Genomic DNA, 26,151 nt, shown 5'->3' on the forward strand with positions numbered 1-26,151 from the left:
ATCTAATCTGACCAAGCATTGGGACCAAGTCCAAGGGGAAGGGATGGAAGGCTGGTAATTAGCTTTAAATAAAACTAAAGGAATGTGGAAAATCACTGAAGATGGAAACGTAACTAAAGGAACAGAAGCACTGCAGGATCTGCAGGTAGTGGGAGATGAAGGAATCAGTTGGGGAGATATTAGTGGTAAGTGGAAGTTGGAAACCAACTCCACTGGCTTCAACTTGGACTTTGTGTAGAATTGCACCCTGTGGTATTTTTCTTATTTGAGGGTAATTTTTCTTTAATAATAAGATATTAAAAAAAGGTGGCACATAAATTAATTCACTAAATAGAATCTCAATGTCTAATCAGAACTGTATGGTGGAAGGGCTGGAAGAATTTTAGGTTTATACCCAGCCAGACTGGTTTACTGATAACATATCCACCTGAGACATCTCTGTACAAACTCTGAAGGGAAAGAACAAGATAAAATTATGTCATGTCATCCTGTTCTTTCAGTTCTTATGTGCAGTATAAAAACCACACCTGACACAGACAACCTCAGAGTCTCCTGCCACCTGATGTCAGGTAAGTTTCAGTTAAACTTTATGAAACCATTTTACTGCTTTGTACTTTTTTATCCAAAGACTTACTGTACCTATGGTTAGTCAAGTGCTCTACACTGAAATTGCACTTAACTGTATCCAATCAGTGACAGATGTAACTGTATGTGGAGCATTTATAGATGAATGACAGGAAGAACAATATTTGAGGTCCTGCTGTTGAACTTAGATCTTAGTGCTTGCTATTAGCCAACAGTAGCCCTGGCCCAAAACTCAAGTTTTCATCCAAATATATTGCAATTACTATACTATAGTTGGTAATGTGCTTTATAATGAAACTGAACATTCCTGAATGCAGTCACAGAGAGAGTAAGGATCCTTTATGTGCAGTATTTTGACTGATGTGGTCTGATTGTCCACAACTGATCTGTTATGAATGATCAAGAATACATTGTTTGGTTCTGGGAAAATAAAAGTGGTTTTAAACTAAAGAGATGACAATTATTTTTTCCTTCAGGTTGTACAGCAGAGGGGAGTCAGACCATGTCTACAATGAACACAGAGGGACAAAAGCCTGCAGGTACACTCCCCCTTAGAATACTTATTTGTTCATCCATTCATTCAACTCGTATTTGTACATATGTACATACACATGCAATTTTTAAAGCATACGATTTTGTCTTTTATTAAGTCTAAATCTAAAAATGATCTGGCTGAGGGTTGACTACTAGTATGGAGCAATGTTTTATATGTGAGGCCCTGTTTTGTTTGTATGATCACGTGGGCCGTGTGATAAACAGTCCAACCACAGAATCTCACTATTAAGCAGCAAAAGATGCACTGCAGAGTCATTTCCTCCTTAAAAAGCCTGGCCTCAAGTCCCTGCTGTGCAGCAGCTATGATTTCTGCTTAAAACTATCAAAGAAACACATGAAAAAGGATGACATGAAAAAAGCAATGCACCTCAAGTAACAGGTTAATAATAATAATTAATAACAGAATTGGAACACCTCAATCCAAAAGGATGTCACTGTTAAAGTAGTAGTTTTTTAGTTTTAGTTTTTTGGCCAATCAGTGCATTGTGGCTCTTTCTTTATTAATCCCTGCAATATTTACAATATATTTGAAAAACTAAATCACTGAAAATAGACGATATCTGAAAAATGTCTATAAATTATCTTTTCTTTCGACAGTCCTTTTCAACATTCTCTCAAAAATTGGACTGAAGAAATTTTATCCCAACAAGCTCACTCTTCAGTCTCTCTTGGAAATCAACAAAAACAGCGTATCAGAGGAAGCTGTTTTATCAGTAGAGGAAATACCATGGTGCTTTCTCAGAAAACTCTTTAAAATCAATGCTGAATGCAGAAACTTTATACAATTATTGAACAATGATGAGGAGGAGAACAATGATATCTTGGACCTTTACACTGCAGATGACTCTGGAGATGACAATGAGGTTAACCCTCTCGACCTCATAGTAGCACTCTTCCTCTGTGCTGACAGTTTCTTGCAACAGGAAATGGCTCTCAAGATGTCAATGTGCCAGTTTTCTGTCCCACTGCTGTTGCCCCACCATGGCAGTAACAGTCAGTTTACCCTGATGCTGTGGGCTCTGAGAGACATTGTCAAAGAGTGGCGTCCACATGATCTGTCTGAATCAAGAGGGTTTGTTGAAGACAACATTGTTCAAGCAAATATACCATTCTATTCCTTTGTGAGGCTGAAAAACTGTAGTTTATCCAAGTCCCAAGTTTTAAATCATATTCTCAGCCGAGGCCAGCAGAATCACAACATGTTCATGCACATAGAAATGGAAGGAAGAGCTCTTGAAAGAAAAATTGCAAATGGATTAGTTGAGGTTTGCTGGTATCTTTCTTGTGGTAGAGAAAATCTTGACATATTTCCAGAGCCAGTTGCCTTCGCCAATCTGAGAGGAGACATTTGTGAGTCACTCACACAATTCAGTTTTCTTTTTCAAGTGTCAACTGCTATCTTTTTATTCCTGGACAAAGTTGAAGATAATGAACATAAGATTCTGACTTCTCTTGAAGATGTTAAATACAAATTATTCTTGGTTGGTAACTGCAAGGTGAAGAATGTTAAAGAAAACATGATGTCTGTTATTAAAACAGTGAACGATTTAGATTTACCAAAAACCGCTGTGAAGATCAAACACCAAAGTGTAAATGTTGCAGGGTTTTCAAAGAAACTTTGTGCAGCTATCAAGACATCCCTGTTGGATGTAAAAACCACAATAAGCATTGTAGATATGGTTGACAAAGCTGTTGAACTTGGTCTATCTGTGGACGAAAGCAAAACTGATGAAGAAAAGAAAGTAATTGAGGAGATCATGGACGGCATTGGGGTGCAAAATATACCGCAGTTCAAGAAAGAACAACTTCCTTTGCAAGGAGAAAACTGGAAAAGGTTATCACAGTTAGAGAAGGATGAATGTAGAATGAAAGAAGCTGGTGTCTCAGGTCTTGAAGAGTATAAATCTCAGCTCCAGGCAGAAAAACAACAAATTTGGGAGGAGCAAAGCAAAGAAAAACTGTCCAAAGGAATGAAGAGTTTTATTGAAACCTTATCCACAACTGACAAAGAGAAAAGAGATTTTTTCCTCAAGTCCATGAAATTCAAATTTAACACACATTCTCGAGACAAACTTGCTGTACTGCGCAACAAATTTAAAGAGCAATGCAAGACGCAAAACTCATTGCAGAGTTGGACCAGGCTTTAATGGATAGCTCTTTGGGAATAGAGCATTACATGAGAGAGATGGGACTGGTCTATGAGTTTACCTTGCAGTCAGAAGACAAAATGTCTCATCTCCCTGCTTTGGCTGCTGAAATGCTGTTGGATGGATATGCTTTAGAGCTCTTGGATGGAGATGCTTCAAACATCCCAGAGAGATGGGTGACAGATGTGCTAATGGAGCTTCACAAGAAGGTTGGAGAGAAGAGCAGACTGTTAGTACTGACTGTGTTGGGTGTTCAAAGTACCGGGAAGTCAACACTCCTCAACACCATGTTTGGTGTGCAGTTTCCAGTCAGCAGCGGCAGATGCACAAGAGGAGCTTTCATGCTCTTCCTCAAAGTTGGAGAGGATACGAAAAGTGACTTGAATTTTGAATTTATTCTTCTCATTGACACTGAGGGTCTAAAATCTCCTGATCTGGCACAACTAGAGGACAGTTATGAGCACGACAACCAGCTAGCAACCTTTGTCATTGGCTTAAGTGATGTTACCATTATCAACATTGCAATGGAGAACTCAACAGAAATGAAAGATGTCCTACAAATTGCAGCTCATGCATTCCTGAGAATGAAGCAAATTGGCAAAAAAACAGTTTGTCACTTTGTTCACCAGAATGTTGCTGGAGTTTCTGCTCATGCAAAGAGCATGACAGAAAGAAAACATCTCTTGGACCAACTCAATGAAATGACACAAATTGCAGCTGAAATGGAAAAGCAGCCTTCTATAAAGGCATGGGACCCCACCAATGGCACCAGTGAACACAGGTTACAGTGAAGCTGTAGCAGATTTCAAGAAAAATCTTTTGGAAACGGTGAAAAGAGACAGAAGGAATAATGTTTCACAGATCCCAGAGTTTCTAGAATGGATGAGAAGTCTCTGGAAAGCAGTAAAATATGAGAACTTCATTTTTAGTTTCAGAAACACTCTTGTGGCCCATGCGTACGACAACCTTTGCAAAGAGTTTAGTCAATGGGAATGGGAGTTCAAAAGAGATTCTCACCTGGCAGACAAAAGCAGAGTTAGAAATCTTAAATGCTGACAATGAATCTCAGGGAGAAACTTGGAACAGATTGGTTGCATCAAAAAAATCAGAGGTGTCAGACAAAATAACAGACCAACAAGAAATAATGAAGCAGAAACTTCAGGACTACTACAAAAGAAAAGACAGACATGTAAATTTGATAGAAAAATACAAAACTGACTTTCTCAACAGTATCAACAGTCTTGCAAATGAAATCAAACATTCTGCCTGCACTAAATTGGACTGTTTCCTTGAGCTAAAATTAGGTTCAAAAAAAGCTCAGGAGATACAGAGGAAATGCAGAGGCGAGATAGAAGAGCGGGTGATAAAGCTCCTGACTGACTGCAAAGACTCCACACTGTCAGATGAACAGCTGAAACAAGAGTTTGAAAAAATGTGGGCTAAAGCAACTGAAAATGTACCTCGCCTGAAAGAACGAGATATACCTGCATGCATTCTCAACCAACTGAGAAAAAAATTCTCAAATCGGAATGTAAATGAGAATTTGCTAAATCTTGATGAGCTGAAGGAAATTGGGAAGGATCAGTTCAAGACCAGAAGTGATCATATAGACTCCTTTAGGAAGAGGGTTCAACATATGTGGAGCAGAGACTTACAGAACTTTGCAGACAGTGTCATTGAGATTTGCACACAGTTAGTTCTTGATAAAGCAAAGACAAATGGTGATTATCATGAATCCTTCACAAGGGATCTTCTAGAAAAAGTAGATGAATGCCTTAAACAGAGCTACATGCGCTACAAAACAAATACACAGTTTGAGATTGATCTGAAACTTCACATTTGTGGCATTGCCTCAAGGGAATTCCTAAAAATGCACCAAAAATTCTTGTCAGACAATGATCCTCAAATTCAACTGGAGAAGTACAAGTCTCAGTACTTGTCAGATTTTATCGATTTATACAAACAGACAGATGATTGCCAACGCAAAGCAACTGATTTCGTCACATTCTGTATCAAACCTGCTGTTGAAGAGTACATCAGTAGATCTCTGGGAATAGACATTGTGGATGAAATTTTGACCAGTTGCCATTCAGCAGAGTACAGTTCTCGCTCCTTTTTCCAGTACAACATTCAAAAAGAGTTGATGCAAAAGCAAAACTTTAAAAGTTTTGTCAAGTACATTTGTAAGTATGAAATATATGTTAAGGATTGGATATTTCAGCACATCCTGCAACAAATGGACAACACTTTGTGCAAACTGAAGAATAAGAATCTGCAGGTCATCGTTCACAAAATAACAGAAGCAATAGAACGGGCCTCAAAAGGAGAGGATGGTGTTCTGCTGTCAGATAACAAGGAAAGTATCACAGAGCTCATCAACAACATGCGCAAATATTTGATCAAAGACATCTCGATTTCAGTGGAGGCTGAAAAAACCACCCTGTTTCAAATCCAAAGCACTCTCCATCCGTTTATCAACAGCCTCAAGATCTCAATAGAAGACTTAAAAAAACAACTTCATGAGGAATTCTCAAACTCTGAAGAAATCACTGAGACACTGAATATACTTCCTATCAAACCACAGGATGTGCTTTTCAAGAGGGTCTTTGGCTGTGGACAACTGTTACGCCCCTGTCTAGGGGGGAAGGAGCGCCACATAAATGTGTGATGAAAATGAACCAAGAATCCTACCCCGATTCCCAAACGAACAACTAACACAGTGTTAACAATCAAGTGATGTGATTTATTTACAAACAGGTGAAACAAAGTGCAACAAAGACTAAACAACAAACTTCAGGGTAAACCAAGGCCAAAACAACAAACAAAACAGGGCTAACTTCCTTAAACAAAAATCCTTACTAATCCCTATGCAATATAAATAAAATACAGTTACTAAACCTAACTCCCTATCCTAATGAAAAACAGGAGAAAAGTAGTACAAAGAAAATGGCAGCTCACCCTTACGATACTCACTAAACACAATCATACAAAAACACTATCTACTAAGATCCTAACAATTCACGCTATCGCAAAAACACACACTCTACAACCGAGGACAGAAGGATGCTGCTGCTGAAGGTTCTGTCGGAGAGCTTCGGTGTGGTGCGGCGTTTGAATCCCCGGCGGATGTTGCGGCTCCCTGGGAGAACCAACCAGCAGGCGACACTCCACCAGCCGAGCCCACGGCATGGACCAGTCAGCGCTGACCTACGGGTTGCCGTCAAAGATCTGACAATCGACAGGCTGCACACTCCTGCAGAGGAACAGGGACAAAAACCCCAATACACACCACAGACGAACCCAATACCATGACATAATACTAATAATACGGCCAGGGCCGTAACAACAACAATGTCCATTTTGTAAAGTTCCTTGTGAGGCTGGAGGCAAAGAACACAAGAAACATCATGCAGCCATTCATCGTCCACAAGGTCTTGGTAGATGTAGGAATATAGACACTGATAACTTTGTTGAAACACTGTGTACAACAGATGTACACAGTACATTTAAATTCAGAAACACAGACACTAAAGGGGAGTGGCATCTTTACAAGGAGTACAGCACGTACTATCCAGACTGGCACATTCCTCCTGACCCCACCATAGAGGCATCTGACTACTGGAAGTATGTCCTGGTACAATACAATGACAGATTTGCTCAAATACAAAGCCAAGCCAGCTGATGTTCCAAAGGCCTGGAGGAGCATCACAAAGGAACAAGCACTGAAAGGATTAATAGATGCCTTCAACATAAAGTGAACAATGTAGAATCCCTCAAGAAAGCATCTGAACACAATTTTAAATGTGAAGTTTATGGATAATGACGGCTGTGCACGACAATAATGTTGACAATGATAAAGAAACTGATGACGTACTAGAAAGTTAATTTTTAAAAACAGACCTTTTTGTTTGTGATGATTAGAATTGTTTTTTGAAGTTGCTATATGCTACAGGTATAATGACTAGTGTGCACAATTATGATGCTGAAAATGATAATGTACTTCAAAAACAGCATGAAAAAAGATGACATTTTTGTTTTATTTGTTGTTATTTGTTCTTTGTTCATATTGATTTATGCCTACATATGGGAAAAATATGTTTTATGTCAGCATGGTTCATTAATTTCTTGCAAAACCATATTTCATGAAGAAAAAAAAGGATCATGTGTAGTAATTAACAAACACTGATCAATGACTTTTGATACTGACTTGCTTTTTTTACACAGATGATAATATGTTCAACATATTATCATCTGTGTAAAAAAAAAGCAACAAAGAAGTTTTTTACATTTTTTTCTCATTTCATCCATTTTAATTAATATTTTGTATTAAACACATTAACTAGTGTGCATTCTTTGTACACATACCATGTGATGAGATTATGGTTTGTATTATGTGTCACTGTTTTCATTTAAAAAGTTTTATTTCTCAGCATTTCTTGTAAAGTCTCACTGATGTTTACTTGCAGAGTAAATAGATCAGCATTAGCTGAAATGTATACGTGTAGATGCCAGTTATTGTTCATGGATAAACACAGAAGAACACAGAATCAATGTTGTTAATGATTGAGAAGTTAAAGAGAAGAACAGATCTCTGACTTAAAACACATTCTAATTGTTTTTTTATTAATCTTTTTTTGAGGATTTCAGAGTTCATACACAGCTCTGTCCATAATAACTAGAGATAATGATGCTGTTGAAGTACAACGGCCATGTGAAACAGGTGTTTAACTATGTCATCAATGTTCTTCAATATTTTTGGTATTTTATTTCATATAGTTACATACAAAACATTTGTTTCTTTTGATGTGTATTTGATAAAAGTAAGTGAATAAGGAAATGAATATGTTGATGTATGATGTTGATGTAACTGACTTTGTTGCTGATGTTTAAATGTGATCTAAACAAGCCAACAGCAGGTGATACTGTGGCATCCTTTTATCTGAACAGTGATTATGTTGAGTATTTTTTTTTTTCAGACAGCTGATGAGTTACAAGCTACTGTGCTGAAAAAGCTGGAATATATGTCCTATATTTTAACATTTTCTGACTCATTTTTGTTGACTACAAATGTTTCTTTTTTCTTTTTTTTCATGTTGACAAACAGTAAAGTTATGTGTATAATGCAGTGATAATGATGATATATGTGTAAAGATCATGTCAAAAAAACTTTTGAAATAAATATAAAAATTGCTTAAAGTCACTTCTGTTAATTTTAAATTTGATAAGTTTACAAATATTTGCTATAAAGTTTTATCTACAATAATATTCCTTCAGTTTTTTGTTTTTCTGCTGTAGCCACAGGCATTGCACTACTCTCAACAACTGCTGTTTCCAGCTGTCAGTAGTTCCTTCATTACCACTGGGAATTGCATTATGGGATATGTGTTATTACAAAACACAGTTAGTTTGCATTGTATACAATTATAACTCATTCACAGAATTATATATTTAGGAATCTCTCTAATTTTGGTTTTATTATCATTTCCCAGTTTTGGTTTTCTGCTGCCACAGAAATACAATAAATGGTAAATGGAGGTAAATGGAATTTCAGTTTAAATTAAAGATTTGAAAATTACTGACTACTAAAAAAAAAAACCTTCTACTACCCAAATATACACAATTTTTTCCCTGTAGATTATCCATACTAACTCTTTTTGGAAAAGACATGTTGATGTGATTGAAATTCCCCTGAAACTTTTCAGAATCACAGTAATAACTCCATACGTGTTGGAAGATGATGTGGAAGATGGGGGTGCTTTATTCAATAACCATGACTGCCACTCTCCAGTGTAAATTTATCTCAATGACACTTTCTCACTACTTACAAATTAAACACTAAACTGTCGCAGGGTCCAAAATTAACGCCTGCCAACCCCAGGTAAATTTGGGGTTTAGGTTTAAATTGGGGTCACTGACCACTTGTAAATAACAGTAAATAATTTGGATCTTGAATCTCAGCTTGGGGCCATTTTTACATTGCACATTATATGTGTACTGCCACCAAAAATATAACATGAAGACAAAAGTCACTGAAGTCCATATAAAAATTGTAATTATTTTTAGTCAAATAATGTATGATGACTGGTAAAACATATTTTTGGCTGATAAACTTCACTAGTTTTACTTTCAATTGGCAGATAAGCCAAAAGGTTAAGTTTGGACCCTGGACATCCTCTCTTGTAGGAGCACAGGCATGTTTTTCTTTGGATGTGACAGTATATCAGTTTGCACAGATTGCAACAATTTGAACGCATAATTTAGTGGCTGCAATTTATTACCACAAGTGGACAAAAGGGACAGAGGACGAGAGTGTGTAGTTTACATTTACGAGCAGGAAAATGGACTTTATAGACTTGTATATTTTTTATGTTTGAGGGAAAGGATTTTGGGGAAGCTAAACCTCCTCCAGCGTATTGGATGCTCCAGATCTTTCTCTGTCCATTATTTGTTTCCTCTGGGAGGCCAGGGTTATTAAAATGTTAAGAATTGAGAGGGGTATTTTTTGAAACTCCACTACTCATATGATCCAGCAGGGGGTGCTGCAGTCCCATCACACCCCACGTCCAATCATTGGCAGATAAGCTCACTTGTTTAAAGCAAATACAATCTTTCTTTCCAACACACCATTCACTTACCACTTTGTAAACCAGCCACAAGGGGGCACTCCAAGTCCACATTGAATATTCAGGCCTGAAGCACACAATTCTCTCCAGACAAAGACTAAAACACAACAATTACACCACAACGCATTAGACATCAACACATTACTCCAATCTTTTCAACAAAAACAGTTACAGAGGCTGGCTTCTAAATAATATTGTTCTCAGTTTAGACTTGAGTGGCTTTGATGACCAGATGGACACAGCACTATTCACACCTGGGGAAATAACATTTTTTTTTTTTTTTTTTTTTTTTTTTTTTTTTTTTTTTTTTTTTTTTTTTTTTTTTTTTTTTTTTTTTTTTTTTTTTTTTTTTTTTAAAAAAAAAAAAAAAATTTTTTTTTTTTTTTTTTTTTTTTTTTTTTTTTTTTTTTTTTTTTTTTTTAATAGGGGGGGGGGGGAAAAAAAGGGGGGGGGGGGGGGGGGGGGGGGGGAAAAAAAAAGGGGGGGGGGGTGGGTTTTTAAAAACGGGGCCGCGTGTTTTTTTCTCCCCCAACCCACTTATTTTATTTTTTTTTTTTTTTTTTTTTTTAGGGACACTTTTTTATTTTTTTTTTTAAAATATTTTTTATTTTTTTTTTTATAAAAAAAAATTTTTTGTTTTTTTTTTTGTTGTTGTTTTTATTTATTTTATATAAGATTTTTACACTTAACCTCTACATCCTGTGATTTTTATGAGTGTGAAGTTCCAGTAATGAGAGGTGAGAACTTTGCAGTTAACTTATTTCATTCACATTTTGCAGCTGAGGTGCGGCCACCATCCAGTGCAACAGTATCCTAACACAGTGACATCTGTGTGTTTGTGTCTGCTCGTCTGTTTGCTGCTGTAATTAAACGGGGCTGAGGAAAACCAGCTGAGCAGAGTTGTTAATCCTCAGCAAAAACTCAACTCACACACACAAACGTGTACACGAAAACTTGCAGAGTGGAATGCTGGATATTTGGAGAAGGAACAGGGCGGCGGAAGAGAGCCGCCACCAGGTTTTATCTTTTACTCTCACACTCCCTCTCACAGTGGGAGGGGCCTGCTTTCAGTGTCACAGTGACATCACTGTTTAGAGAGACAGACGAAGAAGAAGTACTCAGATCTTTTACTACAGTAAGAAGACAATGTTCAGTATATGGCTGCACTGTGTATGGGTGGTAGTGTCCATAATGTGAACTGCTGGATAATAAATGCTCATATACAATTTTCCATAGTGCTCCCAGTTATATTTGTTCTCTGTGTCCTGAAGTAGCATATCACATGACATGGAGCTACATTTGAGTTATAAATGCACAAACAATACTCTCCATTCATAACTTAAGATGTTGATTTAAAAGCAAATAAAGTATGATCATGAAATACAGTAAAGTTAAATGTGTTTTTTTATTGGACCATGTGTGTTGAAAGGATATAATATAATGATATAGTAGGCATGCATATTAGGATGATCAATAGTGATATAGGTTAATGATATAGTTCTTAGATTGTTAGGGAAGGGGTGATGATTACCGAGAACATGATCAAGTTGTTTTAAGTTTGTTGATTCACATTTTTTCAGGGTTTTCTTGTGCACTTAACCACTGATCTCACTGCAGTTCCTTCTGGTGCAACAGATACTCTACCATGGCTGTAGAAACAAAAGGGACATTACACATCAGGAAAGCATTACATTAAACATAGTACACATGGCAGTATATTGATGTTTCAGCTGATGGTTTGTAGGCTCACACTCCAAGCCCTGTAATTTATACAATATATTAACAGATACTGCAGAAGCATTGTTCCTTTCTATTAGACTGTATGCCTTTTCAATAACCAACACATGTGACTGTAGCTGCTGTTGCAAGAGAAGTCTAAATTCTGAGTAGTAACAAGTCATGCTCCCAACAAACTCTTAAATAAATAATCCAAAATTATACACAGACTTAGCAGTTATGGTACTTTCTCTGAAATCAGAGTACAAACAAGGTCGGTGTCGCTGAAATTCACAGAGGTTTTGAACAAAATGCCACCACGTTGTTCATACAAGCTAAAGCACTGATTGTTTTGTGCATCAGTGTCTCCACTTTCTCACTCAGTTAACAGTGTTATATTCCAACTGGTTTTCATCCCAACTGCTTCCTGTAAGCATACATACAACAGCAGCAGCTGTGATAGTGTTTACTTATGCAATCCAATTCACCGCAGTAGATATCAGATGAACTGTCACGGTCTATCTACGGGTAAAGCTACGGACTAAATGAAGATAATTATTTACACTTACTCCTCTTAATGTTGTGTAGCTTACCAGCAGTTATTGAAGCATTTCACTTACCTTGGAGGGACAGACAAAGTGGTCTGTTTAATGAAATCAGACATCTTCAGTCCTCAGCTGTGCCAGCAGCTTACTGTAAAGCTTTGTTCATGTTTATGCAGTGTCCCCGCCACGAGGATTTGCATGCCTAAAGTGACATCATCTCACCTCTTGTGTTGAACGCGCCTCTTCATTTTGAAAGAGCAACGGCCAATGGGGAAACTCCAGCACTCAAGCAACCAATGTTATAACTTCATCACTCAAAGTCACAGACCTTTGCATTAATAGGGGCTGAGCCGCACTTTGCTGTCAATTAAAGGTCAGGTGTTCAAAACTTTTGTTGCCTTTGTGAAATTAAACAAATATTTACTGAATTTATCTTTATCTTTAGGTTAAAACTTTGTATTTCCAGTTTTGGGGATTTTCATGAAGGAATGGAAAGAACAAAGAAAGATGTAAGAAAGAAAGAAAGAGATTACATTTGCAGTATTTTATCTAAACCTCCCAGTAAGAGTAAAATCTAAATGTGCAGAGTAAGTTCAGCACTACAGATAGATGTGGAGCAGTAAGAGATAGAATATTTCCCTCTGAAGTGAAAGTAGATGAAAGATAAAAATTGTTCTCCTACCTCCTACCACTTTCAGTGTGACATCACCTTTAATGCAGAGCAACCAGAAAGGCCACATTCCACAGCTTCACTCCTGCCCTCCTCCTCCTCCTCCTCCTCATCTTCCTCCTCCTCCTCCTCTGTGGCTGAACTGTCTGTAGGTGAGTGTTTGGTTCACAGACGCCCACCAGCCTGAACACACAACATTGAGAAAGAACAAGAACTATCAGTGAGACTGACAGAAACTTGAAGTAACAGGTGAGTGTGTTTAAATTCCTCTGAGCTCTGAACCTTTAACCTGGTGATTATTGGATCGTAAATAATCAGAATGAGTTAGTCTTCAAGAGGGAAATGTTTTCATTTGTTATTTTTGTCGTAATGTATAATACAGCAGTTGAACTGTCTTCATTCAAATCTACCATGTAAAGGTTTTCATCTTTAAGTTAATTTGTCTTAGTTTATGATCATTATTATAATTGTACACGATAGCATCAGGGCATCTTTGCTTATCTGTCAGAATACTTTCATTAGCTTAAAAATATTTCACTCTCAGCTCAAGACAAGCCAGATACAAACCTAGGAGAAGGTGCAGATAAACTGAAAGTAAACACATAAAAGCTCTCCTATAATTCTGACTGTTTAGAAGTTATACTTTTTGGTAAGCAAGTTAATAATTTATGTAGTTTAACACTTCAATTATTTTTCAGTTGAGAGATGTTTTTTCATTCATGAATAAAAAGCTTCTCAAATATAATTATCTATTAGGAAAAAGCACTGTGACATAACAAATACTGTCAAAGCTATAAGGCTGAAATTCCTCATTATCCACATGAAGAACACATTTTTTATAGTGAGAGTTTTGAAGTAAAGCTTTGAAGGAAGTGTAGTTTCTACAGAAAGTCAGACTGGCAGTGATACTGACAGCGACCATGAACAGTGGAGGTTAGTAAACAGAGAGAGGAGGTATGTGTGGGTGGAGTCTGAGTACTCCAGGAATGTCAGCGTGTTCTGCCACATTCCTGCGCTCTGCAAACCTGTGTGTCTTCTCCTGCAAACACGGTTCAACCACACAGACACAAAGCTTCACTCACTCCACCGTCAGACACCTGTTTACCTGTGAGGAATACAAACTGCCCCAATACAGGAAGTTCTGAAGTTCAGTCAGACAGGATGTTCACTTAGGAGGCTATGCTGAGGTTATGTACGTGTGTATGTAAATTATTATATTTAATAGAAGTTTAGTTCTTTTTACTGGTTAATTATTGTAGTTATTGTCTCCAGGTGGGTTTTGGACTTTCAGTCTTCCAGTTTCTGAGTGAATCGTGGCTCTGATGTTTTACTATTGAGGATAAATCATTGGGAAAATATAGACTTTAACTTTATTAGAGGAAAACTAAAACTTGTGTATTTGTGTTGCATTAATTATGCTAACATTGCATACATCTCAGTAACTGTTAAAATCTAAAGCTAAGCTAAGAACAGGACCAACAAACATGAGGGGCCAGATGATCAACTTCAGTAGGTAGTGAACTTATTGAAAGGCCGGTTCTGGGTGCTTTCACATAATCTGTAAAACATCCACAGCATCCATCATCATTTTCACTATTCTACTTATGTTGTATTTAACTTCAAAAACTACATTTTAAATGTGCTGTACGCTGGAGATACGCAATACGATTACTTTAGTTCATGCTTGGTTAGAAACTGAATTATTTGAAGTAATTATCAGTTAGTTTCTGCTCACTGGAACTTAAAAAAAAACATATATACTCGGTTAATGATTACAGTTTGGTTTACAGGAGCTGCACAGTGAGTTTTAACAGTGGATCTACTGTGTGCTGTTTCTGTTCAAAGAGTGCATGGTCTCCATCTTCCCCCAGTTATTCTTATTTTTAGGATCTAATGCTGAATGTACAGTGGCACATTTTCTAGTGCAAATCATAAATAAATGTATCCTGTCACTTTCCACCTTTGTCCTCAGAGGCAGGATGAGTAGGATACGTCAGTCTCCTCTTAGATTCATGCTTACGATCTGCTACCTGGTGACTGCGTTCTTATAGAGTCCCTCCCTCACACCTCGTACCACATTATTGCTCGGGGGCTCCACACCCACTGACCCAAGGTTGACACCAAGAAACGTCCTGAAGGCAGCAGTAAATACAGGCCGAGGGCTGCAGGGTCTCTGCAGACACAGACACACCAACGCACACTGTATGGGTCATCAGTGAGGACTGAGAGGGATTATACTGTATGAATATATACATTGTTGTATATTTTGCCTTTAGGCTAAAGAGAAATGACTTCACATAGTTGGAAGTCAGAACTGGTCTCTCCAGATCATCACTCCTGCTGCTGGATGTAATCAACAGGAAGGAGACAACAGTATGAAAACATATACTGATGTGTCAGCTGCTTTCAAACAAGCTGTTGTTGGTTCTTTCTTTAATCACAAAGTCTGACACTAACTCTTTCTCCGGTGGAATTCAGTATGTAAATCCCTCAAACTGTGTGTTTGGTGTTGGTTCAGCCACCTGAAGACTGAAACCATGAGACAATGAGAAATACTCCTCACTATCAGGCTCAACTTTCATGCATCACCCAGCAGGAGGAAGGTTACAGGAGGATTATATTATGGAAACAGTGGGTGAGGAAGCTTTAGTCCCACGAGAGAAACAATAGTGCTTTAGTGCATTTTATTCTCTACACCAGTGATTCCCAACCTTTTTTCCTTGAAGCCCCCCTTGCCTGTGTCCAAGACAAGTCAGGCCCCCCCAACCCCAACCCCTACCTGCATATACGCACTAAATAGGAAATAAATAGCTTAATGAATTTAAATGTGGGCCAAAAATATGTTTCAATTTGGATTATACAGAGTTTTGATTATCCAGTTGGGTGTGTTATTGGGATTTTATAAATTTAATTTTTGTAAATAATAATTTTGGTAACCTCACAACCTCAGCAGACAAAGTTGTGCGCTCCCCCTGCGACCTCTGGCGCCCCCCTTGGTGGGGGCTCGGACCCCAGGTTGGGAACCACTGCTCTACACAACAAAATGCTACTTTTCCTTTTCTCTGTCAACAAATTAAAGTTTAGATTAGAAAAAATATATTGTAATCAGAGTTTTTTTTGGGGGGGGGTTTACACATCAAATGTTTACTACCAACGTGTTTAATGTGGTTATTCAGACAATATCTGCACAGGGGCCACCTGACATGTTGTTTAAGGGTTAGTTGACCTGAATCTTCTCCTGTACAGGATGCGAATAACAAAATATGGCAAAAAAGTAACAATGAAAACACATTTTCACCTGCAGTAATTTACCATAATCCAGTGCACATGGACAGAGATATAGAAAATCATAAATTCAGTACATTTATTGTCAGTAAAATGCACAGAAAGCATGTTTGGGCTTATATATATATACATTATTTGGGGTATTACATTTACCCCCTCAAATAAAACCACAGCCTCTCTCCTCTCATAAGATTTACTATTCACCCACATTACTTCAGAAATGAGTATTTTCTCTTCAGGCTTTGGTGGAATCGATCCATCCAGATAGTTTTTGGGTTTATTAGTCCAGATTTTGTGGATTTATAAGTGGCGCTCACACATAAATGATTTAAAATTCAACTTATCTTTCCAGAATCAGTTCCCAATACAATGAAAGAATAACAGTCTAAATTATCTCACACATTTCCACCTCTAGTTTATTTGCTGAAATCTCAGATACCGATATTTTACCTGATATTTGATTATTTCCACTAACATAAAGTGTGAATTTAATCTCTGCTGTCTGATAGGGCCGCTAACAGCTGAGCAACCACCCTGTGTAAAGTTAGCATCACTTACCTGTTTAACACGTTAAAGTCTGCTTGAACTCCACCGTAAATCAGCATTCAGCAACAAAGACACACAAGAGGAACCCAAAATGTCTCCTGACATTGTAAAGACAAAGAGTTACAACTACAGAGTAAATATGAACTGTTGATACTTAATCAAATTGTTGCAGAAAATTAGTATTCAATATTCCCAGTTCAACCAGAGATACATTAATATATCACTCATTTTATATGATTTCAGGTTACGTGTTGTCATGTTGCCCATCTCTAGTTGTGATGGTTTTAGCTTATGTTTGCTTATTGGTTTATAATTACAGTTATTGATTATATTTAATATTTTTAAAGTTATGCTAACCTCGGCTCTCTCCCGGCAGTTTCTGAAGGTGAGCGATGGAGCTGAAGGTGTGGGTGGATGGTGTGGTCAGAGTGGTCTGCGGCCTGTCGCTGACCACTTCCTGCCAGGATGTCGTCATAGCTCTCGCACAAGCAATTGGTAAGTCTCAGTTTTCATTCAGCACAGGCTCGTTCACGTTCCCAAACAAACAGCTTGAGATGTTTTTCTTGTAAATCTTTGAATGAAGACTGATTACTGTAAGATTTAGCATCCAATGGAACAAACCTTGATTTTAAATGACTCTAAGTTCCATCTTTATCTTCATTTCTTACTTTGTCCTACAGTTTGATATTGCAGTATCAGCATTTTACTTTGTGATACAGCACTACACAAATATAAAGAGTTCTTGCAGCAATTTTTATTTCACAGTTAACTAACTTATTTTCTTTTTAAAATAAAAATACACTGACTACAAGACATCCTCAAAATGTTGACACCACATTCACTGGTTTGTTGGTTGTAATAGAGAATGCTGTTTTTAATCCTTAATAACTATTAATATTAATTATTATCCCTCATGTCTCTGTATTTTCCACAGGTCAGACGGGTCGTTACATTCTCATCTTGAAGCTACGAGGGACAGAGAGACAGCTAGTTGCTGACGACTGTCCTCTCCAGCATCTGGCTCAGCTGGGACAGCTGGGTGCGGAGGTCCAGTTCGTTCTGCGGAGGACCGGTCCCAGCCTCAGTGACGGTCCAGACACACCCTCCAGAGAGAGACATCTTCCCCTGCCCAGACCCTCAGAACCAGAGCCCCTCAAACGCAAGGAGCCACAGAAGGCTCTCACCTTCAGTCTGGGTCCTTCAACATTTCCCAGGAGGACTAAACCAAACAGGGCCTGGTCCCCGTCGCCCCGAGCCTCCCCAGAACCGAGAGCTTCCCCAGTCTCTTTCCTAGACCCCCTCTATTCCTCAGCCAAAGAGGAGGCGTTCAGGCAGATTCTGCAGCAACAGAGGAGGCTACAGGACCTGGAGATCCAGCTTCAAGCTCTGGAGAGAGAGACAGAGGTGAGGGAGCGGGAGATTTTATCGGCTCCAGCTCCCAGTCTGGTCCCCGCAGGAGAACTGGAGGAGCTGGAGCGGCGGCTAAGGCAGAACGAGGCAGAGCTGATGCACCGGGAGAACTGGGAGGAACAGTTGCAGGAGGAGATGGACAGAGAACAAGGTACGTGTTCAAATCTGTTTATGTTTTCTACATTTTTTGGCAAGCGACTTCTTCCTCTCTCTATAAATCTATAAATGTTAACACTATCATCAACAGAAATGCACAGACGTCTACACCAGATACACTCATCAGTGGAGGATCACAGCTATCAGATCAAAGATCTCCGAGCCCGGTCTGCACATCTAGAACAGGACCTAAAACTCATAGCCCGCAGGAACAGCACTCGGGAGGGCCCTCGGCAGCCGGACGAGGCCCTGGAGCCCCTGAAGCAGGAGCTCCACCACCGCCGGCAGCAGGGAGAAGAACTGGATGCAGCGCTGACAGAGACACAGAGGGAGCTGCGAGCTGCAGAGGAAAAGCTACAGGTATAACTCCTCCTCTGTCATCTAAATGTGTAATGTGTGTAGAGTTCAACTTCGGTGAACTTTGACACGCAAATGTGCTCCTTTGACCAACAGCAAACAGTCCTGATGGAGCTGAGCTTTGGTTGAATAAAGAAAACTCGAGCTAACATATTAGCTTTGGCACATTAACCACAAATAGTCACCACACAGTGTATGGTAGTATTTATATATAAAATACATTATTAATATTTTCATTCATTTCCTACTAAAGATAGTTAAAAATATATTTTCTGATGCACATGAATGTAATTTTATGAAGATGGTTATCTCGTGTTAAATTGTTGTATGCTGTTAAATGAAGAACTATATTATTAACAATGTCAATATAAGTCACTTCTTTACTTTCTGTGTCAGCTTAGTCAGTGTAATATTTAGTTGTCTCTATTTACAGAATATAATTAAATATAATATTTAAAGGTTTTCATGAGTGTATAATCACCTGAAAATAAGATTTCTTGTGTTTTCGTTACTTTAGAATGAGACGTTTTTATCTACAGACACTGCAGGTCGCCTTCCATGGAGTCCACCATGTTTCTACAGTAGCCCAGAACAGACAAACCAAACACTGGCTCTAGATAAAGAACATTTTTTGCTCGTTTCGTGCCCACCGTAGTTTCTCGTTCGCTCTTGAAAGAGTTTCAGTCTGCAACCATTGGTTCTGGGAGTAGGGGAACTGAGGAGGCTGCAGCAAACCCTAAAATCTGACCTAATGAAAACCATTATTTTACAAAAATGCTTTAACTTATAATAACGTTCTCCTTTTTTTATTGGGATTTACATGTACACACTGGTATTTATGGCGGGAAAGTAGTTTTACCTTTATGCTTTGAAGGGTATATATTATAAAATATGTATATAATAATTATATAATATAATAATTCGCTGCATCCTCTAGGACAGATATCAGATGATTGAGGAGCTGAATAAGGAGCTGAGACAGTGTAATCTGCAGCAGTTTATCCAGCAGACCGGCAGTCCTCACGCAGACCAGACCAACTCCCTGCCCTTCACCGACGTTTACCTCAGCAACGCTGGTATAATGGAGTAAGACCCCAAACACCGTACGTCTTCAGATTGTGTAAAATAATTATTACCAGCTGTTTATTTATCTTTTACTTGAGTAGAAGTTACCAACAGAAGTTACCAACTAAGTTTCAAGTGAAAGTCGTGCTCTCTCGGTTTTAGTAAATGTACACAGGTATCAAAATAAAAGAACTGGAGAAGAGTCGGGTTTAGTCACACTGGCAAAAGAAGCAACCCAACAAACACATTTTATAGGTTTTCCCTTTTGCGGGTGGCATAAGAAGTACAATATTTCCCCCTGAAATACGAAGGAGGAAAAACACAGACGAAAAGCACAGATGTGTAACACTGCCATTTTCTCTGTTTCTACTGCAGGACGTCATAGACTGGAAGTAAAACCTGTTCTCTGAAACCTTTAAGGACTGTCCAGACCCAGACCCTACTGTGTGTGTGTGTGTGTGTGTGTGTGTGTGTGTGTGTGTGTGTGTGTGTGTGTGTGTGTGTGTGTGTGTGATAAGCCAATCACTGCCAGGTTCTCTGTAAAAGTACATTTGAGTATTTTTGAAATAAAATAAAACAAATATTGATGCTACTGATAAAAAATAATATTTTTATATGTTCATGTTGTTAATATTTCCCATTTAAACTTGTCACATAAAGTCTTTATTGTAATTACAAATAAACCTTTTACAGACCATAATAATGTTATTTGTGTTTTTTAAAAACATGAGGCAGTTTATCTTTGCTCCGTCAGAGGGCGCCAAAGCGTAATCCATGATGAGACACTATTTACTGCACACACTACGAGCCTGAGCAGCAACAACAGCCCAGCCAGGGCAGTTATTTATTTGGGGGTTGAGGAGAGCGACCAAAGGGGGTCGATTCCACTGGGATGAGCAGATTGGAGTCGGGATGTAGCTAGAGCAGCTAGGACCCCGGGGTCGAGACTCAGGGTTGGGGAATGTCTCAATGAGCTTATGGCTTCGTTATCCCCCAGTGGTTCCTATGATAGAAGAAGAAAAACAGGAAATCCTTAGATGGAAGCGCTAACCCTAACACACGTCTCTGATGGTGGGAGGACACTGGAGCACCGACACAAACACGGGGAGGATGGCGGCGGCCAAAAGCTCAGGGGGTCAGGGAAAGGGTCATGAGAACTGAGACAAATATACACTTATTAAGGTATTCACAGGTGACAGGATGTGTGAGTGAGGCGTGGTCTTGTTCCTGAACCATAGTAACAATAACATTAAAACAGTTTATGTAAAATGTTTCTCATTCTGCAAATTAGTGTTTCAATTAAGACAATATCTTGGAGAAGGAGTTGACTGTGCAGACAGGAGGAATCCAGCATGAACTGTGGACACAGGAGGCCACCTCCGCTCTTATGTAGCACTGACTTGTTTACACTCCAGTTAGATCCAGCTACAGTTGTGTTGCCGTGTGTTGAGAAACAAAGGGATCTATGTGTTGGTTGAGATTATCAACCTCTCATAATTCAGGTTGTGAGGTGTAATCCCTCCAAATATACTCTCAGTGGTGCTGTTGACCCTGCAGCATCTGTCTGTCAGTGTCGGCTCCACTGACTCTCAGCTGACCCTAAAAGCTGAAACAGAAAGTTACCACTCTGAACAATCGCTGAGGAAAAGTGACAGTACAGTATGTGTCCTAGTCTGCCTCCCATAGTGTGTGCCAAGGTACTCTAATCTACAGACTGATCTAATTGCTTGTAATCTAATCTAATGTGGTGTTATCCAGTCTAATCTGCGCTACAGTACAATGCATACACTGTAAAATCGGATGAGTTCATTTAACTTGAATTGTTTGTAGAAACTGATTGCCTTAAACCATTTAAATGTATTAACCCCAACAATTTAAGCAGGGTTAGTATTTATTGTAAAGGTAACAATGTCATTCAGTTAATTGAACTGAAACTAGTAAGTATGTTACACTCATATGCAGCATTTCTCCAGGCTTATTAAAATCTTTTCTTTATCTGAATAAAGTAAGACTTTTAATGCATCTTATTTACAAAAATGTTACCACTTAAATTTAATTTACTCAGTTTTCTTCCACTAAAGTAATTATTACATTACAGCTGACGTACAATATACAACAATTCTTAAATAACTTCAACTAATAAAGTCAACTTAGAGAAAATGACTCAGTGGATCAAACTGGAACTAAATTACCAATAATTAATACTTTTATACACTAGAATATATAATATAATAATACTATATTAATTAATAAAAAAAACTGCACAAAAGTTCACTCAAAACAAGAGAATTATTATGTCAACAACTGATTTCTGAGTTGGGTTTATTTATGGGTGACTCAAAACTTTGGTGATGATTAAGTTATGTTTGCTTCCTTCGTAGGACATCTTTCAACTCTCTTCACATCTCATTATCTACCGCACACTTATCCAGTCTTTCCATGCAGTAATCAAAGGTTACACATATTAAACATGACTTAAATGATGAACTCATGATGACTCGTGTGTGGTAAACACTCACACGCTCACAGACAATCAGGGGAACGTGCAGCGCCACATGTACGGGCTGTTCTCATGGGTCATCAGATTATCTCTGAAAATAATTAATCTCAACTCGATTAAGGGCTTTGTCTGCAACCGGAGCAGGTATATAAACACTGCGACTGAGGAAGAAGGCATGACAGAGAGACTGCAAAAAGAAAGAGAATCTTCTCTTTGTTTTGCAGTTCTTCTTTTACTCAGCCCTTCCAGGCCGCGTCTCTTCACCGTCCAAACTCCCACCAAACTACCACGCAGGTGAGACTCTCAGCACACAGCAGCATAGCCTGCAGTTAGTTTTACTGTGCATTATAAAGGGACATTTCAAAAGTTCGTACAGCTTCTAAGAAATCGTTTTATGCATTTTGTGCGTAGTTTCTGTGTGTAAGTATTAAAATATGTTATTTTAACCAGATTTATAGAATGCAATTATTTTCCTTCACCTAGCTAGTCCTTAACCTTCTTTTTAATATGTTGCTGTGAAATTAGACATGATGACAGATTACAGATTGTTAAACTAACATTCTCTTTGTGTGGAGACAATTGATCACATATTGACCATAAAGCAGCACAAAAACATACATTTCTATGTGGATAATTACATTTTTATTTGCAGAAATATCCATAATATCCATAAAAATAAGAAATAGAGCTGAATTGTTGTTGTTATAAACATCAAACTGGATGCATCCTGCTGCTGCATTGGTGTTAATATCATTAAGGCTGTTGTTTTCTGCGTACAGTAGAGTCACCATCATTCACTGTTGTTTTTATTGTTTCCATTGGAGAATTATTTATCTTGTGTTGAATATTCATTCAACCAGACAAAAGTTAATCCAAAGTGTTCTTATGTTTATGTTTTCACATTATTCATTGTTCCATTTATCTCAGAGGGAAAGAAATGAATTATTCCTTATTTTTTTGTATTTTTATTCTTGTTTTATGAGTTATTATTTGAAAACCCTAAACTGATGCTGCTTTACTTTCAATCTGAAAGGAAAGGTTTGACCTTTTGGAAAATATGCTTATTTGTTTACCTTCTTATCTTCCAAGAGTTCGATGGAAAGATTAATATAATTCTAATGTCAGTGTGTCACATATGGATTTGGAGAAAGAAGATGATTAGCTTAGCTTAGCATAAAGATTGGAAGCAGGAGAAAACAATTGGCATTGTTAACACCTATGGCTACCAAAACCTCTAAAGCTCAACAATTCACATGTATTCAATTTGTTTAATCTGCACACAAATGTAATAATTCCCATCTGAAGGTTTAGAGGTGATTATGAATTGATGCACTCCCTGTAACCAGTGGCAGATTGGCCATCTGGAAATCTGGAAAATGCCAGAAGGACCGACTATAGGCTGCTTGCTCCGCCTAGAATTAGTCATCCGCTGGAGCAGCCCATTATACAAACAACAGAGATTTGTTGTCGGCCCAATATGTACCAGCCGACATCCTCCTCAATACTAGTTCAATTGCTGGTTGAAGGTTTTGCAGAGCAGCTGAAAGACAGAAGACTATAGGGATAAGATACATAATCATGACCAATTATAGGAAGCATATGAGGTAAGACAGCTAAAGGTTGGGGGATTAGTTGAGGAAGGGGACTATAGCCTGAAGTAGCTAAACTATCATCAACAACCTAACACAATATATGTTCTGTTCCTTTTCTCCTTTTTCTTTTTCATTTGATATATCATTGAATCTTTGTTGTTTTCATAGAAATGAACGCAGAAGCAGCCACAGCCCCCGAAGGCTCCAAGCCCAGCCCCCCCAAGTTCACGCAGAAAGAGGCCAGGCAGTTCAAGAGCAAGGCTCCCAAAGCTGGACAGAAGGGGTGAGTCTAAAGCAAAGAGAAAGCACAAGACCACTGCAAAGGCTTAATTACAACAGTACTGTAAGTGTTGGCACATCTTAACTTCACTCTCTGTCACTTTCTTAGATTCAATGATCTTCCCGGGATGGATGACCTTGGAGGTAACTATCAATCAAAGCAATAACTGATGAGCAGCAAAACATTCTAAAGTAGTCAATAAAGGCAAGATCCATTGACATCTGCTTCCTCTCCTGCAGGTGCAGAGGTCATCTGCCCATGGGAGACGTTTGGTGACATGGACCTGAGTGAGCTGGCCCAGGTTGGCATCGTATAGACCTTATGCCAAATGGAAACAGTCTATTCCTGGTGGCTGCAATCCAGAGGCTTTTTTATATGCTTTCCTCATTAGTTCTCCCCACTTTTGGCGGGGAGACGAGCATGAATGTTTACCATTTAAGGACGACCTGTGATAACTGGAGGACAAAAGCTCTTTGACAGCAACCCCCAAGAAAGACTCTTTTTCTGCCCTGGGCCAGTACATCTCACCACCTGGAAGTTTTAACATCTCTCTGAGCTCTTTATTGTAACCAAGCACCCATGTAAAAGTGTAACACACTGTACCGCTGCTTGGGTTTAATTAAACAGACGATTAGTCAACAACTACTAATCAATGTAAATATTCTATCTATCTATCTATCTATCTATCTATCTATCTATCTATCTATCTATCTATCTATCTATCTATCTATCTATCTATCTATCTATCTATCTATCTATCTATCTATCACATTAAGTAGAATTGTGTACTGTGTGGTTAGTGCAGTATACCTAATAAAATTTATTTTAATCACATTATTTTGGTCTGCCATTCAGATCATCATTCTTTCGTTTTATTTAGGTTATGTTGCTGAAATGAAATATTTTTTTTATTCCTGTTGAATATATTGTCAGTCCAAGAAGTATTTACAGAAACCATACAGTTTCACATGGAAATAAATAATCCACCTTTGGCATATTTCCCAATGTGTAACCAATGTATGACCCATCTTAAAAGATGTAACAAGTACAAAAAAAAAAAAAAATATTTCTGTAAGTTTTACTGAGTTTACAACTTAAAAACCTCAAATCATCTTTCAATTTCCCCTTTATCTTATATGAAAGGAATGGCTTTATTGAAATAAGAGGTCACCTATATTCATTTTATTTAAAGAGGAACTGGGTTGACATACTTTAAAGCAGTGGCTCCCAACCTTTTTTCCTTGAAGCCCCCCTTGCCTGTGTCCAAGACAAGTCAGGCCCCCCCAACCCCAACCCGCATACTCGCACTAAATACGTAATAAATAGCTTAATGAATTCAAATGTGGAACAAAAATATGTTTCAATTTGGATTATACAGAGTTTTGATTATCCAATTGGGTGTTTTATTGGCATTTTATAAATTAATTTTTTGTAAATAATAATTTTGGTAACCTCACAACCTCAGCAGACAAAGTTGTGCGCACCCCCTGCGACGTCTGGCGCCCCCCTTGGGAACCACTGCATTGGAGGATGTGAGGGCCATTTAAGTTGAAAAGACATGAGTTGTAGATGCAACGTACATTTATGTCTCTGCAAATACATCTATCTGTGAAAAAGGCCTTTTAGATAAAAGGCACGACTTTTGCTCTGTAGCTTTTATTGATTAATTCATTGATTTGATCGCTTTAATACCTTTGTTTAACAATATATAACTATTTTATCTTTATACTGTGTATATGAAATTAATTTGCCACTGGATGTCACACTAGAGCGCCAACATCTCAGAACAAAACAAAAGGACAGAATTAAAATAAAACTCACCAAAACCATCTTTGTTAATCTTTCCACAGTCTTTCCAACAATAAATAAAGGCTTAATTCACATAGTTAGTTGCCCTTGCATATTGCTGTAACATTGCAACTTCAGTCACGACAGAAACAGAAACCAAATAAAACTCTAAAAAACTGTCTTTGTTAGTCTTTCCAACAATCACCAACTCTGGTTTGGTGGAAATTAATCCTTAATTCACCGACGTAGATGATATAAAGTTTCAGTTTCTTTACTGATAATAAATGCATGTTTACCGATTTACAGATTTGAGATTCACGGTGTATGTAAA

The 26,151-nt window shown here is 38.1% G+C and overlaps 4 protein-coding genes across 7 annotated transcripts; all 4 read left to right on the forward strand.

Annotated features, from left to right (window-relative positions):
* Positions 1-1,063: 1,063 nt before the first annotated feature.
* LOC127351336 (up-regulator of cell proliferation-like) lies at positions 1,064-3,432 on the forward strand. The gene is made up of 2 exons (XM_051378801.1): positions 1,064-1,124; positions 1,738-3,432. The coding sequence occupies exons 1-2, from the start codon at positions 1,088-1,090 to the stop codon at positions 3,285-3,287; spliced, it is 1,587 nt and encodes a 528-aa protein (XP_051234761.1). The 5' UTR covers positions 1,064-1,087; the 3' UTR covers positions 3,288-3,432.
* Positions 3,433-4,156: 724 nt separating this feature from the next.
* LOC127351332 (interferon-induced very large GTPase 1-like) lies at positions 4,157-6,368 on the forward strand. Its single transcript, XM_051378790.1, has one exon. It carries the CDS (start codon positions 4,198-4,200, stop codon positions 5,953-5,955), a length of 1,758 nt encoding a protein of 585 aa, XP_051234750.1. The 5' UTR covers positions 4,157-4,197; the 3' UTR covers positions 5,956-6,368.
* A 6,616-nt stretch (positions 6,369-12,984) lies between these two features.
* On the forward strand, positions 12,985-20,363 carry LOC127351340 (ras association domain-containing protein 7). Of its 4 annotated transcripts, none has more exons than XM_051378807.1 (6): positions 12,985-13,090; positions 17,049-17,167; positions 17,607-18,233; positions 18,330-18,598; positions 19,533-19,698; positions 20,036-20,363. In XM_051378807.1, exons 2-5 carry the CDS (start codon positions 17,065-17,067, stop codon positions 19,683-19,685), a joined length of 1,152 nt encoding a protein of 383 aa, XP_051234767.1. In that variant the 5' UTR covers positions 12,985-13,090; positions 17,049-17,064; the 3' UTR covers positions 19,686-19,698; positions 20,036-20,363. The 4 variants fall into 4 exon arrangements, with proteins under 4 accessions (XP_051234767.1, XP_051234766.1, XP_051234768.1 ...); XM_051378806.1 differs by having other exon boundaries at positions 19,533-19,681; XM_051378808.1 differs by lacking the exon at positions 19,533-19,698.
* A 1,955-nt stretch (positions 20,364-22,318) lies between these two features.
* Positions 22,319-24,869, forward strand: LOC127351353 (retinal cone rhodopsin-sensitive cGMP 3',5'-cyclic phosphodiesterase subunit gamma-like). Its single transcript, XM_051378829.1, has 4 exons — positions 22,319-22,454; positions 23,921-24,035; positions 24,141-24,175; positions 24,272-24,869. Exons 2-4 carry the CDS (start codon positions 23,923-23,925, stop codon positions 24,346-24,348), a joined length of 225 nt encoding a protein of 74 aa, XP_051234789.1. The 5' UTR covers positions 22,319-22,454; positions 23,921-23,922; the 3' UTR covers positions 24,349-24,869.
* The last annotated feature ends 1,282 nt before the right edge of the window (positions 24,870-26,151 follow it).

This window comes from Dicentrarchus labrax, unplaced genomic scaffold (genome assembly GCF_905237075.1).
Source record: "Dicentrarchus labrax unplaced genomic scaffold, dlabrax2021, whole genome shotgun sequence".
Taxonomy (NCBI): Eukaryota; Metazoa; Chordata; class Actinopteri; family Moronidae; genus Dicentrarchus; species Dicentrarchus labrax.